Raw genomic sequence first — 14,288 nt, forward strand, 5'->3', positions numbered from 1 at the left:
ATGGAGGCTATGTGACTCTACTTGGGACTGGCTGGTGCCTTGGAATTAAGTCCTCTCTTTCTCCCCTGGAATAGGATTCCATCTCAAATCCTTGAGATGGGTCCAAGGGCTGGCATTGAGGCATTAACATCATACTCAGACCATGAAGACCTGATCTTTAACAACATTTTTTTCTAATGCTAGGCATAATCATGCAAGGGGCACAAAGTGTGACCAGGAGAAACAGAACTAAGGGATTATGCCAGAGTTTCTTTTGACTTAGCATTTCAGCCTGTCAGGTGGGACAATAGGCGACGTATTCTGTTCTGTAACTTTTTCCACCTGACATTAGGATGATGTTAGGGCTAAGAAGAGCTGAAAGGCTAGTCAAAGGCTAGGCAATGGGGAACTTATTAGAAGCATCTGATTATTGATCCAGTTGAAGAGACAGGGAACAGTTACATCTGTTGGACTGGTTTACATCAGCTTTTAGCCAGTCCAGATCTCAGCAGCTCATAATCCACAGGTAATCCCTGAATGGATTCTGTCAGCTAGGTAAAAATCTGCTGAGACAAATAGAGACTAGGAACAGAAATTAAAATTTGTCTAGTATGTGGGGAAAGTGAGGAATCCCAAGACCAAGGGAAAAATCCCATTTCAAGATCAGGTGAGTGGACTTTATCTGTTTGATCTGTGGTATACCAGGTCTTACGACTTTTTGATTTCCTGAAGCTCATATGAATTTCAGTTTACAATAGGAAGTATATTAGTATTACCATTGTATTGAGATCCATATTTTAGAAAAAGCAGTTAACAGGTGTCTATAAGACAGCAGGGGAGGCTCATCCCATTGAGACCTAGTAAAAGCTATAGCTTTGGGTTAAAAAACATAAACGTTATTTTCTCAGTCCAGAGGGCTAGAAATACAGATTGGACAGACATGTTTTCAGCATGATGAGAAGCACTTTTAAATCTATATTCAGGAGACAGCCAAAGGGATTCTAGAATCTTGAGCTTGTGACTGAATAGTCAGTAGCCAGTGCTCCATCAACTTACCAGAACTCCATTGATCAGTGTTAAAATTTTGAACTTTAGAAATCTTATATAACAGAAGTATAGCATAGAGGGGGGAGAGAAATCTGAAACATTTTCCGTTTTTATATGGCTTAAATCACTTTCTTCTAGAATTACATCTTGCATTCACATACCTTAAAACACCTTCTTAGACCTGCAAACACTTTACAATTTGCATTTACCCACCTTAAAATACCTTCTTAGACTGCAGACTTTTTTTTAGATCCTCATAACTTAAACTTTCCTATCTCCAGAGCTTATATAAACTTTATACCTTTTCTATCCAGTTATTCACCTCAAGACACAGGTGGTTGATTACTGGGAGCAGTCATTTAAATGAAGTAGGGAAAAGTTACATTGAAATCTGTTTACCTTTTAACATGAAGCCTGTGAGCAAGGCAAACTTGTTTGCCTTTTTAAATAAGAAATCTAGTACCTAGTAGTTCTAACGACTAATGAATTGACTAATAAACTAACAGTGGGTCTAATTGTCCGTTCTCTGGCTGTTAAGCTACTATTACCCTAGCCATCAATGTGATCAGGGACCTGAGGATAAATTGTAACCTAAATAAAATCTATGTATTAATCAGAATGACAGAGATGATTAGTCAGTCAGACACTTAGACAGTTGCCCTGGCTCCTGTGGTTTCATGGCATTGTGGCCATGAAACTTCTGATGGCCAGAAGACAAGAGGCTCTTTCTGTGAAAGAAGAACATGAGAGACTGACCTCACCTTGTTTTCAGCAACATGAGACTATGATTCTCCAGGTGTCCAGTTTTGTCCACAGTTCAGGCTGTTCCTTAGCTGCAGGCGAGGCATTGGGTAGTCTTGCCCAGTGCTTAGCATACCACGGTCCAGAGTTATCTGTCACTGTGCTCAAATCTTCTCAGAGACCTTGGAGAGCTACTACTAGGATTTGGGACTCTGTCTGTCATAGTACGCTTAGAGCCAGCATACCTGAGTTAATCTTTGTCTGTCTTTAGTTATCTGCTCTAAACTGCATCTTGTCAACATGAAACAGAATGGTATACTTTTTAATTATGGCATAATGTATAGATAAGTGTTTTAGGACTATATCTACTTCAATTAGATCTAAATAGGCTAACTTTGTAGTTACCCATCTAGGCTTAACCTTCAAAATGTGAACAGGAAACTAGGTAAAGCTCAATCTTGTAATCAACTGCATCAGTTATTAGCATAACTTTAAATATGTTTCTGAACTGCTGTCAAGGCAAGACTTTCAGTCATAGATACAGTTTATGGAGAGACTGCAAATCTTGCTGCTCCTACCACATTGCATTATTAAGGCTGAACAGCAAAAATATAAAGGCGAGAAGTCGCGCTTGGTGCTAAACGGGTCACTGGACACAGTGGCAGCCCACAGCAAATGTGGTGTTGGACCACAACTCTTCCATAACCAAGATGGCTGCCAGTCATGTGACTGCCCTTAGTTAAGGCGGTGTGAAGCCATGGCACCACCCTCCTCATCCCTCGATCAGTATGGTGGCCAGCCACATGTTGTTACAGGCCGCAGAGGGCAACTTAAAAACATAGCTGTTAGGTGCTGCTGCTGGTGCTGCTGCCTTTTGTGGAATAGCACTGTGGACTGTGCACCCATTTCCAGAGTCCGCAACAACCCGAATCAACCTTCATAACCTTAAAATTGTACCATCGTATATACAGTATGTTGTAAAATACAACCTTGGATTTTATATAAAAACCCATACCAACTTAAAATGAGACTTGGTGCTTTCTTAGTTTAAAAGGAGATAGGATAATAAACAGAGAATTCATTACAACTAAGAGTTCCTGTGACTGTTGCCCTCTAGCATGTGGCTGTCTCAAGCTGGAGGGCTGCTGTCTCACAGGGCAGGCTGCAGAGCGCGTGCTCCACAGGTTACTTCACTTTTTGTTACAGATTACTCTGTGGCCAGGACATACAGAGCATAGTAAACTGACACGTTTAAGACAGACAGACAGAACTCTCCTTACTTTCTCCAGCTGTAAGTTGTTCTCTGTTGAATCCAGGCAGGAGCTGGGGCTTGCCGGCAGTGTTGTTCTGTCGCAGTGGACAAAGGGGATCGTGGGGCAGCTACCCCCTGGTGCCCCCTCACCTCTCCCCTTCCATCCTACTGCCGGGGTGCCCATTGAACCCTGGGAGACAAGTGGGCACTGCCACAGTGGAAGTTTGCTGCTTCCTTTCCCAGAGGTGGGGCTTCAGGTCACCGTGCACAGTTGGTACTAGTTGCAGCCACAAGCTCCCTCCCATCCCCGAGCTCCCTCCCATCCCCGAGCCTGGACGCCATTGGTGTACCAGTGTGACGGCCTCACAGCCCCTCCTTCACTGTTCCCCAGAGGTCTCTGCACCCCATGGGCATGCTTGGGGTGCCCCTGGCCTGGGGTTCGGAGGACCTAGCCCCCAGCGGAGCACCCACCCTGGCCCCACTGCCACCACCGTAATCACAGTGAGCCCTGGCCTACGCCAGGGACGCGGGTCACATCCGAGCTGGGGCGAGGGAACAGGGATGGCTAAAGGGGGCAGATGAAATTTGACCCGTGATAGAATAACAATCTGACAACCACAACAATGAGACAAGTACAACAGTTAGGACAACTATGGACAAAAACAACAAGACATTCCTAGGAAACTGAAAATATCACACCAAAAGTGGCATCTCCTAGTCTCGCTCTCCATGAGCAAGAGGCAAAAAGACCTGGCACCAACCTAGAATTATCCATTTCTCCCAGAACCCGATGAGGACCTCAAGGCCCTCTCCAGGGATCTGGAACATCTTTCTCTACCCCCTGGCCATTGGACTATGTACAAGTTTGTGTAGTCCCTTTTTGGCCTCCAGACTGCACTCTAGCAGCTTCCAGAACACGAAAACACTAGACCAGACACAAAAACACCATGCATCTTCTCCTCATCCTCCTCCTTTTCTTCTTCTTCTTGTTTCCTCTTTGTCTTCAGGAACCACCCTGACCACCTTGGCAATAGTTTTCATATCTTGGTCTCTCCTGCTCATTGGGCATCTTCCATGACCAACTTTCCCTTTATGTTTAATAAAGTTTATCTTCTTCCATATTGTAGACATTTAATACTCAGCTGACAGTGTGTGGCCCAGGGCAACCTTGAACTTGACCAACAGTGGCCCAGGGGTTCCCAGAAGCAATGCTTTGAGCTGGCAATCTTGGGCAGTTTTCTTGCACTCTGCCTGCTTTAGTTTTCTCCTGTGCCAAAGAAAGATAATAGCCCATACTGTATTATAGAAGTGGTCTGGGAATTAAGTCAGTTTGTGTGTGGTGGACCTCTTTGAATGCCACATGGTCCCATTACAGCCCATTTAAAAGACAATGTTTGCTATTATTGTAGTTTACATTTTTTCCATGAGATGAACATGAAATAGAACACATAGATTAAAACACTATATTCCATTTCCTGCTCATCTCATAGGAAAACCAAAATTATCTGTGTCCCTTGTTATTAGTGAGATCAAGCATCTTGCTTATTGGCTCTTGCGTTTCTTTTCTCCCTCGTCAGATTATTTTTCTTGTGAACTGCAGGAATTCTCAGTAATTTCTCAAAATATTCTGAACACTAATTCTTTGTCAGTGAAATGCAAGGTAGAGATATTTTGCAAGCCTGGGGCAAGATTTTAATTTATTGAACTACAGAAGGATTCACTGTAGCTTAAAAACTTATTCATTTAACACATGTTTTATTTATAAATTTATCCCCCAAATCAAGATCAGAAAGATATTCTCTTACATTCCCATATAAAGTGTTTTTCTTTATATACATCTTACCTACAATTTCTGTTGAGGTGTGGGGGGAGGCTGGCAGTTTCTGTTTTCTTTCTCTTTCTTTCATTCATTCATTCATTGATTCTTTCTTTCATTCTTTTTCTTTCTTTCTCTCTTTCTCTTCCTTTCTTTCTTTCTTTCTTTCTTTTTTTCTCTCTCTCTCTCTCTCTCCTCTCTCCCCCCCTCCTTTCTTTTCTTTTATTAGAAGTGATAATGTTTGAGACAGGGTCTTTCTATGTAGCCCAGGCTGGCCTTGAGCTCAAGGTTCTCTTGCCTCAGCCTGCTACATCCAGTAGTAGCCATTTTCTTCTTTTTTTTCCCCTATGTTCCTCTGGATAAGTCCACACCATTTTCTATAAATTGACAGAAAATAAATTCCTGAAGCTCTTCAGGTTGCCACTTTGTGACAACTGTGTGTCTATTTAAACCTCTCTGACTCTTTTCCAAGTGACTCTTACAAGCAATAAAATGCAAGGATTCAAAAGTAGACCCAACAGGCCGTAAGTAAAGGACTGAATGGAGTGTGTTCTGATAAAACTTTCTTTACAGAAGTAGGTGATAGGTTGAATTTGGCTCATAAGATGGTATTGCCAATGCCTGTTTCATTTGTGACCTTTTTTTCCTAAGAAATTTTTATGTGACCATGATGCATGGATCTATAACAAAGTGTATACATAGAACTTTTATGGATTAATAGATAAATCATAGCAAAATTTTATTTTAAAACAATTATTTGATAAATTTAATTTTTTTTCCAAGTCAGGGTTCCTCTGTGTAGCTTTGGCTATCCCAGACTCACTTTATAGACCAGGCTGATCTTGAACTCACAGAGATCTGCCTGCCTCCCCAAATACTAGGATTACAGGTGTGCACTACCATGCCAGCTTAAGCTTAAATTTTTTTACCATTAATTATAGGTGGAAGGGCCACCAAGATGGCTCAGCAGGTAAAGGCACTTGTCTTGAAATCTGACAAGCCAAGTTTGATTCCCAGAACCCACGTAAAGTGGAAGAGAGCGCCAGGTCCACAGAGCTGTCCGCTGACCTCCACACACACACTGTGGCATGTGCCACCTCCCATAGCATGTGTGGGCATACACCCACATACACAATAATAAATGTTTTTAAGAAGCCAGTTCTCAGACCAGTGGCATGGGTTTGCTTGGTGTATGTAAGGAATGAAGTCTTGCCTTACTGTTTGGTTTTGCAGGGTGTGGTGTCTTTAACATTTCCCAGAATTGATCAGTGTTTTGGTTTGGTAAACATCAATGCCAAGAATGCCACTTTGACTAAATATACAGTACAAAATGGAAGGGAGTATGCTTAGGCTCATTTCAGAAGCTGGGAAAATGTGCCCAAATCCCAAACTAAAATTTAGTGTGTGTGTGTCTGTGTATGAAACGTAAGGGTGCAACTCAAAATAAAAACTTTTAAAGTCAAACATTCTAGCACAGTACAGAATAAAAATAACTTGGTACTTAGAAGCTGAGGAATGACAGTAGGAAAAGACTCTTTATTTTCATAAGTAAAGCAGAGAACTGTACATAAAATAAGGAAAATAACACCCCCTCCAACCATAATCTACAGTGGGGGCAAACTTGAGCTGAAGTGTTTGAGGCAGTGTTCGCTGGCGCTGTGGAGAGTGACCGGCTGCCAAGTGAGAATGTCAGAACCAAGGTCGCCTTGAAGCCTCCTGATGCCTACTGGGATACAGAAACACCTCAAAGTCCTTATGCATTTGATTTGAATTAATTTTTGATAATTGTATATTCAGAAGCCTTTTCCTGCTGCCAGGTTTTTTTTGAAAGCCCCATATTTAGTTATATAACCCGTGTAAGGTTGAGACGCACAGTTGAAGAAGCCGGTGCGAAGCTGGATTTCATCCATATTGTAGCATACCAGGAATTAGTAAATTACGTATATGTATCACATAATTTCACATACACTTAGAGCTTGTATTATAGTAGTATCATAGAATGAGCTAGTCCTATTCTCTTCAAAACTTTGTTTACCCTTTTGTCACCATTGATCATTTAGTAAACAGAAGTCTTTTCATTGTTTTCTAGATTTAAAAACTTTTCACTTTTAGTCTCTTCAGTCACCATTGGTCAGCTAGAGGATGTCGCTTGCTTTTTGTGTCTGTATGCTCTGAATTCACTTGTTGGCTTACTTAGATTCTTGTCTGAGAACATGTCCAATATAGTGTCAGCTCTTAAAACCGGCCGGGACTTGACTTGTGCACTGCGGCATGGTGAGTCTCGGGAGACGTGTGCCACTCAGCAGTCTGCTGCTGTTGAGCAACACCATCTCTACATGTGGCAGAGCATTTGCTCTTTGCTTAAACCCCAGTGTCCCTTGTGGGTTTTCTTTCTGGCTGATGTGTCCACTGAAGAAAGTGCGGTGTTTGAATTCCTGTTGTTACTGGCTTAGAATCTCTCCCTTACATCAATCATGTTTGTTTTGCATATGTTGGGGGTCACATGTTTGGTATGTATATTTTTGCAGTTTCTGTGTCTTTTTGTTGTATCACACACACACCCTTTATGCACATTGGTATTTTGCATGCATATATGTCTGTCTGAAAATGTCAGATCTTGGAGTGACAGACCGACAGGGATTTGAACAGGGGTCTTCTGGACAAATAGTCAGTGTTCTTAGCTGGTGAACTATCTCTTCAGGCCCAATCCAGCCTTTTTTTTTCTTTTACAGCAACGTTCTTTGTCTCACTGCATTATGTGATTTAAGGTCTGCTCTGTCTGGTCTGGTGGGGATATCTCACGTCATGCTTTCTAACTTCCCCTAGATAGTGTGCCTCTTCACTGAAGTGAGTGTCCTCATAGGCAGCACATAGTGGGCTCTTCCTTTCTCTTTTAATCACTTAGCCCATCTGTTTACTTGGATTGGATTTAATCCATTTAAACTCAAGGTTACTATTAATAATCATGAACTATTTTCTGTCATTTCGCTAATTGTGTACTGCTCACTGTGTGTGACTTTTTCTTTATGATTTAGCAAGTCTTTGTCATGCTAAGCTTTAACTTCTCTTCTGTTTATCTGTTCTTCTAGTAAAATTTATAACCTGCATTGTCATGACAGTATTTCTTGAATGGCTGACTCAGTAGGGATGAGTTTCTTCAGATTCTGCTTATCTGACTTAATTTCTTCAGATTTTAAAGGATAGTTGTGCTGGGTACAGTATTCTTGGTTGTCAAGGAATCTTTTTTCTTTTATTATTTTGGCTGTGTTGTCTCACTCCTTTTTGGCCTATAAGCTTTCTTCTAAGGACTCTGTTGCAAGAACCTGCTCTAAACCTAATGGACTTTAATATGACTGACACTTTCTATTTTTAGGATTTTCTTTTTGAATTGTACTGTTGATATTTTGATTATAATGTGCTTAGGAATGGTCTGATTTGGTTCTCTAGTTAGAGACTTTCGAACATTTTGCATCTGTATAGATATATCCCGGAGAAGATTTGGGGTGTTTTCAGCTCGTATTTTGTGAAATAGGTTATTATTACTATTACTACTGTGAGTATTTCTGTATGATGAGAGGGTGCCCACATGCCAGAAGACAGCTTTGTACCATTGGTTTTCTCCTTCCACCTTTACCTGGGTTCCAGGATTGAACTCAGGTGGTTAGGCTTGCAGTGACAAACGCTGTACCCACTGAGCCATCTCATCAGTCCCCAAAATGGGATTTATTACTTATTTCCTTTTCTTTACTTTCCAGAATCACCGTGATACAAGTATTTGTTTGCTAAAAGTTTCCCATATGTCTCAAGGTCTTCTGTCTGTCTGTCTGTCTTTTTTAAAAAAGATGTATTTATTATTTATACAGTATTCTGCCTGCATGTGTGCCTGCATGCCAGAAGAGGGCATCAGATCTCATTATAGATGGTTGTGAGCCACCATGTGATTGCTGGGAATTGAAGTCAGGACCTTTGGAAGAACAGGCAGTGCTGTTACCCCCTGAACCATATCTCTAGCGCCTGTGTTTTTTAACTAGGTTAATTCTAAAATCCCTGCTTGGTTTTGGTCTATTGTGGAAGTATTGTCTTTTGTTTTTCATTGCATTCACTGACCTTATCAGTTCTAAGGGTTCCCATTGGCTCTTTTTTGTCTTTTCTGAATTTTTCATTCAAGTCCTAAATTGTTTTTCTCATTTCTTTATGTTGCTTTATATTTCCTTTTATTACCTCTTGTATCTTACTGTTTTGTTAGGAATGCTCTTCTCTGCACCTCATACTATCCCTTCAAAATGAGACCATTTCTGGAGAATTCTGTTCTTTATAGTTCTGTGTTTGTTTTGCATTCCTTGTGTCCTTGTGTTGGTGTCTGTGTGACTGGTGTGTGTGTTTGCCTCTTCCGAGCTTGTGAAGGACCTCCCATGGGAAAGATGGGGCACAGGGTGCCATAGTTTGTGTTTCGGTGGGGCATAGGATGCCATTCAGCTTGTGTACTTGGGGTTGGTTACAGAGGGCCCCCACACAGTCTTCAAACATTTTCTCCTCTAACTAATGCCAGCATGGCTGTGAGCAACTCTGCAGTCTAGACTGCAGCCTGAGGAGACTTGTGTGGCCTTGCTGTGGGGGTGAATGTCCAGAGGCGTCCTCAGAGTCTGGCTGCAATGGCACTTTGGTGGCAGCCGCTTCTGCAGTCTTGGTGACAGTGGAATGTGGAGAGGATTGTCTTTAGGTCTGTCAGGACAAGTGCGGGTGACAAGGAACACCACAGTGGCCACAGATTCCCACAAGATCTTCCCCGGAACTCCAGGTTTCTGTGGGAGATGCCCGGGCTGTGGCATGGCAGTCATGGTTCTGGAGACAGACGGTGGACACAGGTGAGCACGGTGGTCCTGGGGCCAGTGGCTTCGAAGGGTTTGGAACCCAAAGGAGACCCTCTGTGGATCTGACCGTGTGGCTCTTACAGCTGCCGTTGGTGTTGGCGAGCCGGGGAGGAGGCCGGCGCAGGTGGCCTGAGTTGTAGCCTCCGGTCCCAAGGGGACTCCCACCAAGCAGGGCACACACTGACCCAGGGCTTCTGCTGGGCCAGGCATTTGGCGGCTACCTAGGGCTGCAACTAGCAATGGCAGGTAGGGTAGATTTTTTGGGTTTGGGGGAGGTGAGTGCCCTCGGTGAGGCAGAGGTTTCCCTGTTAGGCCGACCAGCTGCAGGGACGGGGTCTAAAGCTGGCGGAGCCCTGAGTCAGGACCACTGGGCTGCTGGGCCAGGTTCCTGGAACCTTGCTACCTCAGTTTTTAAGGCCCTGTTGAGAGAAAGAGAGAGGGAGAGAGAGTTTCTCCTTCAAATAAGAAGGTAGACATTCAGAGTCATAAGAAACTACCCAAAGAACAATTTGAGAATCAAATCAAAATCTTTTGGTTTTGAGACAGATCTTCATTGTGTACCACAGAGCAGACCTTGAACTCACTCCATGGCCCAGACTCATTTTGAACCCATAGCAATCCATGTCAGTCTCCCAAGTGCCGAGGTCACAAGCCAATTTCCTAATCCTACAACAGAAGTTCAAGATCCTAATACTGTCTGCTTCCTATCCACCCAAACCAGATAGTCTGAACTTGTTTCATGTGATTGCAAGGCGGCCTTTGCCAGAGGAGCAGTGAGGAAGCATGAGCCTCACACGGGACAGCAGGGCTCGTGGTGTGACGCTCTAACAGAGTCAGACATGCGCCCCGTGGAGCTTATCTTTGATTTGGACAAGCCACCCTCCTTCCTGGTAAAGGTGTCTGAGCCAGATGAATTCACCAGCAGCTGGATGAAGATGAGGCTGTGCGCGTGCAAAGTGGGGCGGGCGCTGTAAGCACCCAGGAGTCCATTTTGTCCTAAAGAGTGTGTTCTCATTAATTAGCTGTCTCTTGGCAAGCGCGGTTCTTGACCTTGACCTGTGCTGTTTCTTCCAGCAGCAAGCAGTTTAGGCTCGTGGCCGTGTCGAGGGCAGGGGGATGCAGGCAGCCGGCATCATCTCTGGTGCTCTCTTGCAGGTGTTCACCCTGCTGTGGATCGCTGACTGGATGGTCCATCGCTTCTGGAGGAAAGGAAAGGACCCGGACAGCTTCTCCATCCCCTACCTGACAGCGCTGGGCGATCTGCTAGGGACCGCTCTGCTGGCCTTAAGTTTCCATTTTCTCTGGCTTATTGGAGACCGAGATGGAGACGTTGGAGACTAATGGATCCTACAAGCTGTTTCGGGGTCACCCAGAAGGAGAACACAGGCCGCCTCTGCTGCCCCTGCCAAAGCTCTGCATCTGTCACGTGACTTATGCCGGGCAGTCTGCGGTTCACCCTGACTCCATAAAAGGCCTTAATGTACTGCTTAAGGGATTTGTGCTGAAAACACAATGAATGGTATTTGTGCTGCTTTTTGTAGATAAATAATTTGACACAGACATAGACACAGAAATAAAGCTCACACTTTAAAGTTAATTAGGAAAGAATATAGGATGTTTACAATGAATAATTTTGAAACCACAGACCTAGTAGAAATAGACTTTATTATTAAGTTATAATGCAAGGTTAGAGCAAGGAAGCTTTCGTCTTCTTTGTCTCACGGCTGTGTCATGCTACAGAGGGGGCTGTGAGTGCTGTGTTGGGAGTGCTGCCAGCTGAGCTCCCTGAGCATTAACTGTGCCCTCCTCCATGGGTGCGGAGGCCACCACTTACTCCTCACTGACAAAATTCATTCTGCCGAACCTAACAACGAACTTTCTTTTGCCCGTATCTAAACCTGCGCTGTGCCAGTGTTCATTTCGTTTCAGCTCTGAAGTTCGCAACAGGTACCCCTTAAGTAGATTTTCTTGTCCTTTTTCTGAGATGGGACTTGCCATGTTGTCCTGGCAGGCCTTCCGCTTGCAGTCCTCGAGCTTCGGTTTCCTCCTCTTGATTCTGAAAGCACTGAGCCATTTTGCCCATTCGTGTGTTGAAAACTGCTAATCCGATTTAGAAAACAGTCATCAAAGCAGATCAGTTGAGCTGCATTTGTGGCACAAGATGGTACGAGGGCCTGTATGCATACCAGAGTGTGTGCGTGCGTGTGTGCGAAGAGAGAGAAATGAGACAGAGACCAGAGAGAGAGACAGACACAGAGAGAGGGACAAAGTGATTTCTTTTTCAATACTAAGTACCATTTAACATAATGCAGACCTAAGATCTGGGAAGAACAGGTGGCCATTGTCTGCTAAGGCTCGCCGCCTGTCTGCGCTCCTCCAGAGGAGCTGGCGGCTTAAGTCAGCTGTTGATCATGGCTTCATCTACCGGGACCATCTCCCATACGTGGCTGCATTTCTCATATTTTCCTGAAACTTCAGCCATATCGTAAGCACCTAACACATGGCTACTCGGTAGTAAGCACTTTTAGATCACTTACCACTTTAAAAAAAAAAAGCTGTGCAATCTTTCAAGATGATTAAATATTTAATAACTTAAACTGCTGAGAAATAAAATGCACATGGCGTTGATTGTCATGGTGCGTTTGTGTTATTGTGTAACTAGCAGGTGGTTTGTAAATATATTGAGGAAGTATTCTTAAGTCTTTGTGGAGGCTGTGGTTTAGAGTTACATATTTTTGCTTATTTTTAAACTTCATTCAGTTCTACTGCCTTATAATCAAACTTTTAAGGCATAGAACTGAACTAATTATGAGATCTCTCTTTTGGAGAGTTACAGTGTCACAGAGTAGACATTCTGACAAAATAAGCATAAAGTTTAAGTTGGTGAATACTTAGGTGCAAAGATTATTTTATTTTTTAAATAATTGATGAATAATACCTTTCATTTTATTATAAGGCATTTGTGGAAGTGGGCTCTGCATTTGGGCTGCACGTTCTTTTTTTTGAGACAGAGTCTTGCTCTGTATCCCAGGCTAGGCTTAAACTTGAGATCTGCCTGCCTCCGCCAACTGTGGTTCATTTTCTCTAACACACACACACGCACACATGCATACACACACATATACATACATATATACACACATACACATAGACACATATACATACGCACAATATACACACACATACATACACACACATATAGACACACACACACACACACACACACACACACTGCAGAGGAAGCCCGAGTGTTAGCGCTGGCCAGCAGTGTTAGGCTGCTGTTACTTATTCTGGAGCACATAAATGGTGTTGCCAGCACTATCTTTTCGAGTTGGACAGAGAGTCTCCTGTCTGTGTTTTATAGCAGGGGCCATGGAAATGCAGAGGAGTGACATTTTTAAGATTGCACAACTACAAAGTGGCCAGACTTCTAGACCAGTATCCCTGGTTATGCTCATCTGTGTCCAACCCCCACGTGTGCAGAGAATACCCAGTAGGTACCCGAGAGGAAGCCAGCTGGAGGAAGTCCAGTCAAGTGGCACTGGTTGCTTAGATTGTCAGCAGGGAAGCCTCCCCCTGCTGTGGAGCAGCTCGGAACTATTTGTTCCTAAGGTTAGAGAGACTGTGAATGAAATAGTGAATATTTACCTTATAAAATATTTTCCATTCTATGACAAAGACTTTTAGACTAAAGAACAGCACCTCATTTCTTAATGCCTCTAGAAGCCAACCCTCTTCCTAGATCTGTGTCAGGTGGGCGGCCTCGGCCCAACCTTTGTCAGAACAGAATGCCTAAGATGCATGTGACGGGAGAAGTTGTCTTTAACGTTTCGTTAAAGACAACTACAGATCGCTGAAAGTGGCCGTGGAAGTGCGTAAGTCTTATTCACCCGTAACATTTATTATCAGTCTTAGGTAAACAAACAGTATTTTTATACCACACACAACCCTGCTTTCCAAAACTTTTTCCACTAATTTACCAAGTCCATTATACACACAGCTAAACAAATCATATTTTTTTATTCTTGACCATCTACTTTTGTTGAAATTTCCAAAGTTTCTTAGAAGCCAATAAAAGAGAAACACATGGTAGTGTATCTTGTGGAGAAATCAGAAAACCTCACACTGTAGAGACGCTCCATGATGTGGCCAAATGAGTCTTTTAAAAGTCTCTTAGTGGCGGGTGGACCTACCCTTCCTATGTCTAAGGTGTAGTTCACCCACCGGTAGCGGGTGTGGGCACCTTGGGATTGTTGTGAACCCAAGTCAAAATAAAGCCTGAGAAGCATATTCTCTCGTCCTTGTGGTTTCTTTTCCAATTACTGTCAGCGATGGAACAGCGATGATGTGTCTGAAAAGCTCACAGCAAGGTGCAGGTGGCCTGCTCCTCTCCCCCCCCCCCCCCCCCCCCGCTTACGAGACACAACCCCCCCCCCACGGCCCCCGGGCCCCCCCCCCCCCCCCCCCCCCCCGCCCCCCGGGTTTATGAGACACAGCAGCTAGGCTCTGGTACCAGCCACACCACCAGCCCCTGCTTCATGCTGCTCTGCTTGTCTGTCGAATGCTGCTGCCTCCCCCCCTC

At 43.7% G+C, this 14,288-nt stretch overlaps 1 protein-coding gene across 6 annotated transcripts in view; it reads left to right on the forward strand.

Annotated features, from left to right (window-relative positions):
* The window catches only part of Slc41a2 (solute carrier family 41 member 2), a 107,818-nt gene extending 93,822 nt beyond the window's left edge, over window positions 1-13,996 (forward strand). For all 6 annotated transcript variants that reach the window (XM_055627890.1, XM_055627893.1, XM_055627889.1 and 3 more), the window contains exon 11: window positions 10,862-13,996. In XM_055627890.1, the coding sequence (XP_055483865.1) occupies window positions 10,862-11,047 (186 nt within the window). In that variant the 3' untranslated portion in view covers window positions 11,048-13,996. The remainder of the gene's footprint in view (window positions 1-10,861) is intronic.
* The last annotated feature ends 292 nt before the right edge of the window (window positions 13,997-14,288 follow it).

This window comes from Psammomys obesus, unplaced genomic scaffold (genome assembly GCF_907164565.1).
Source record: "Psammomys obesus unplaced genomic scaffold, mPsaObe1.curated_primary_1811, whole genome shotgun sequence".
NCBI lineage: Eukaryota > Metazoa > Chordata > Mammalia > Rodentia > Muridae > Psammomys > Psammomys obesus.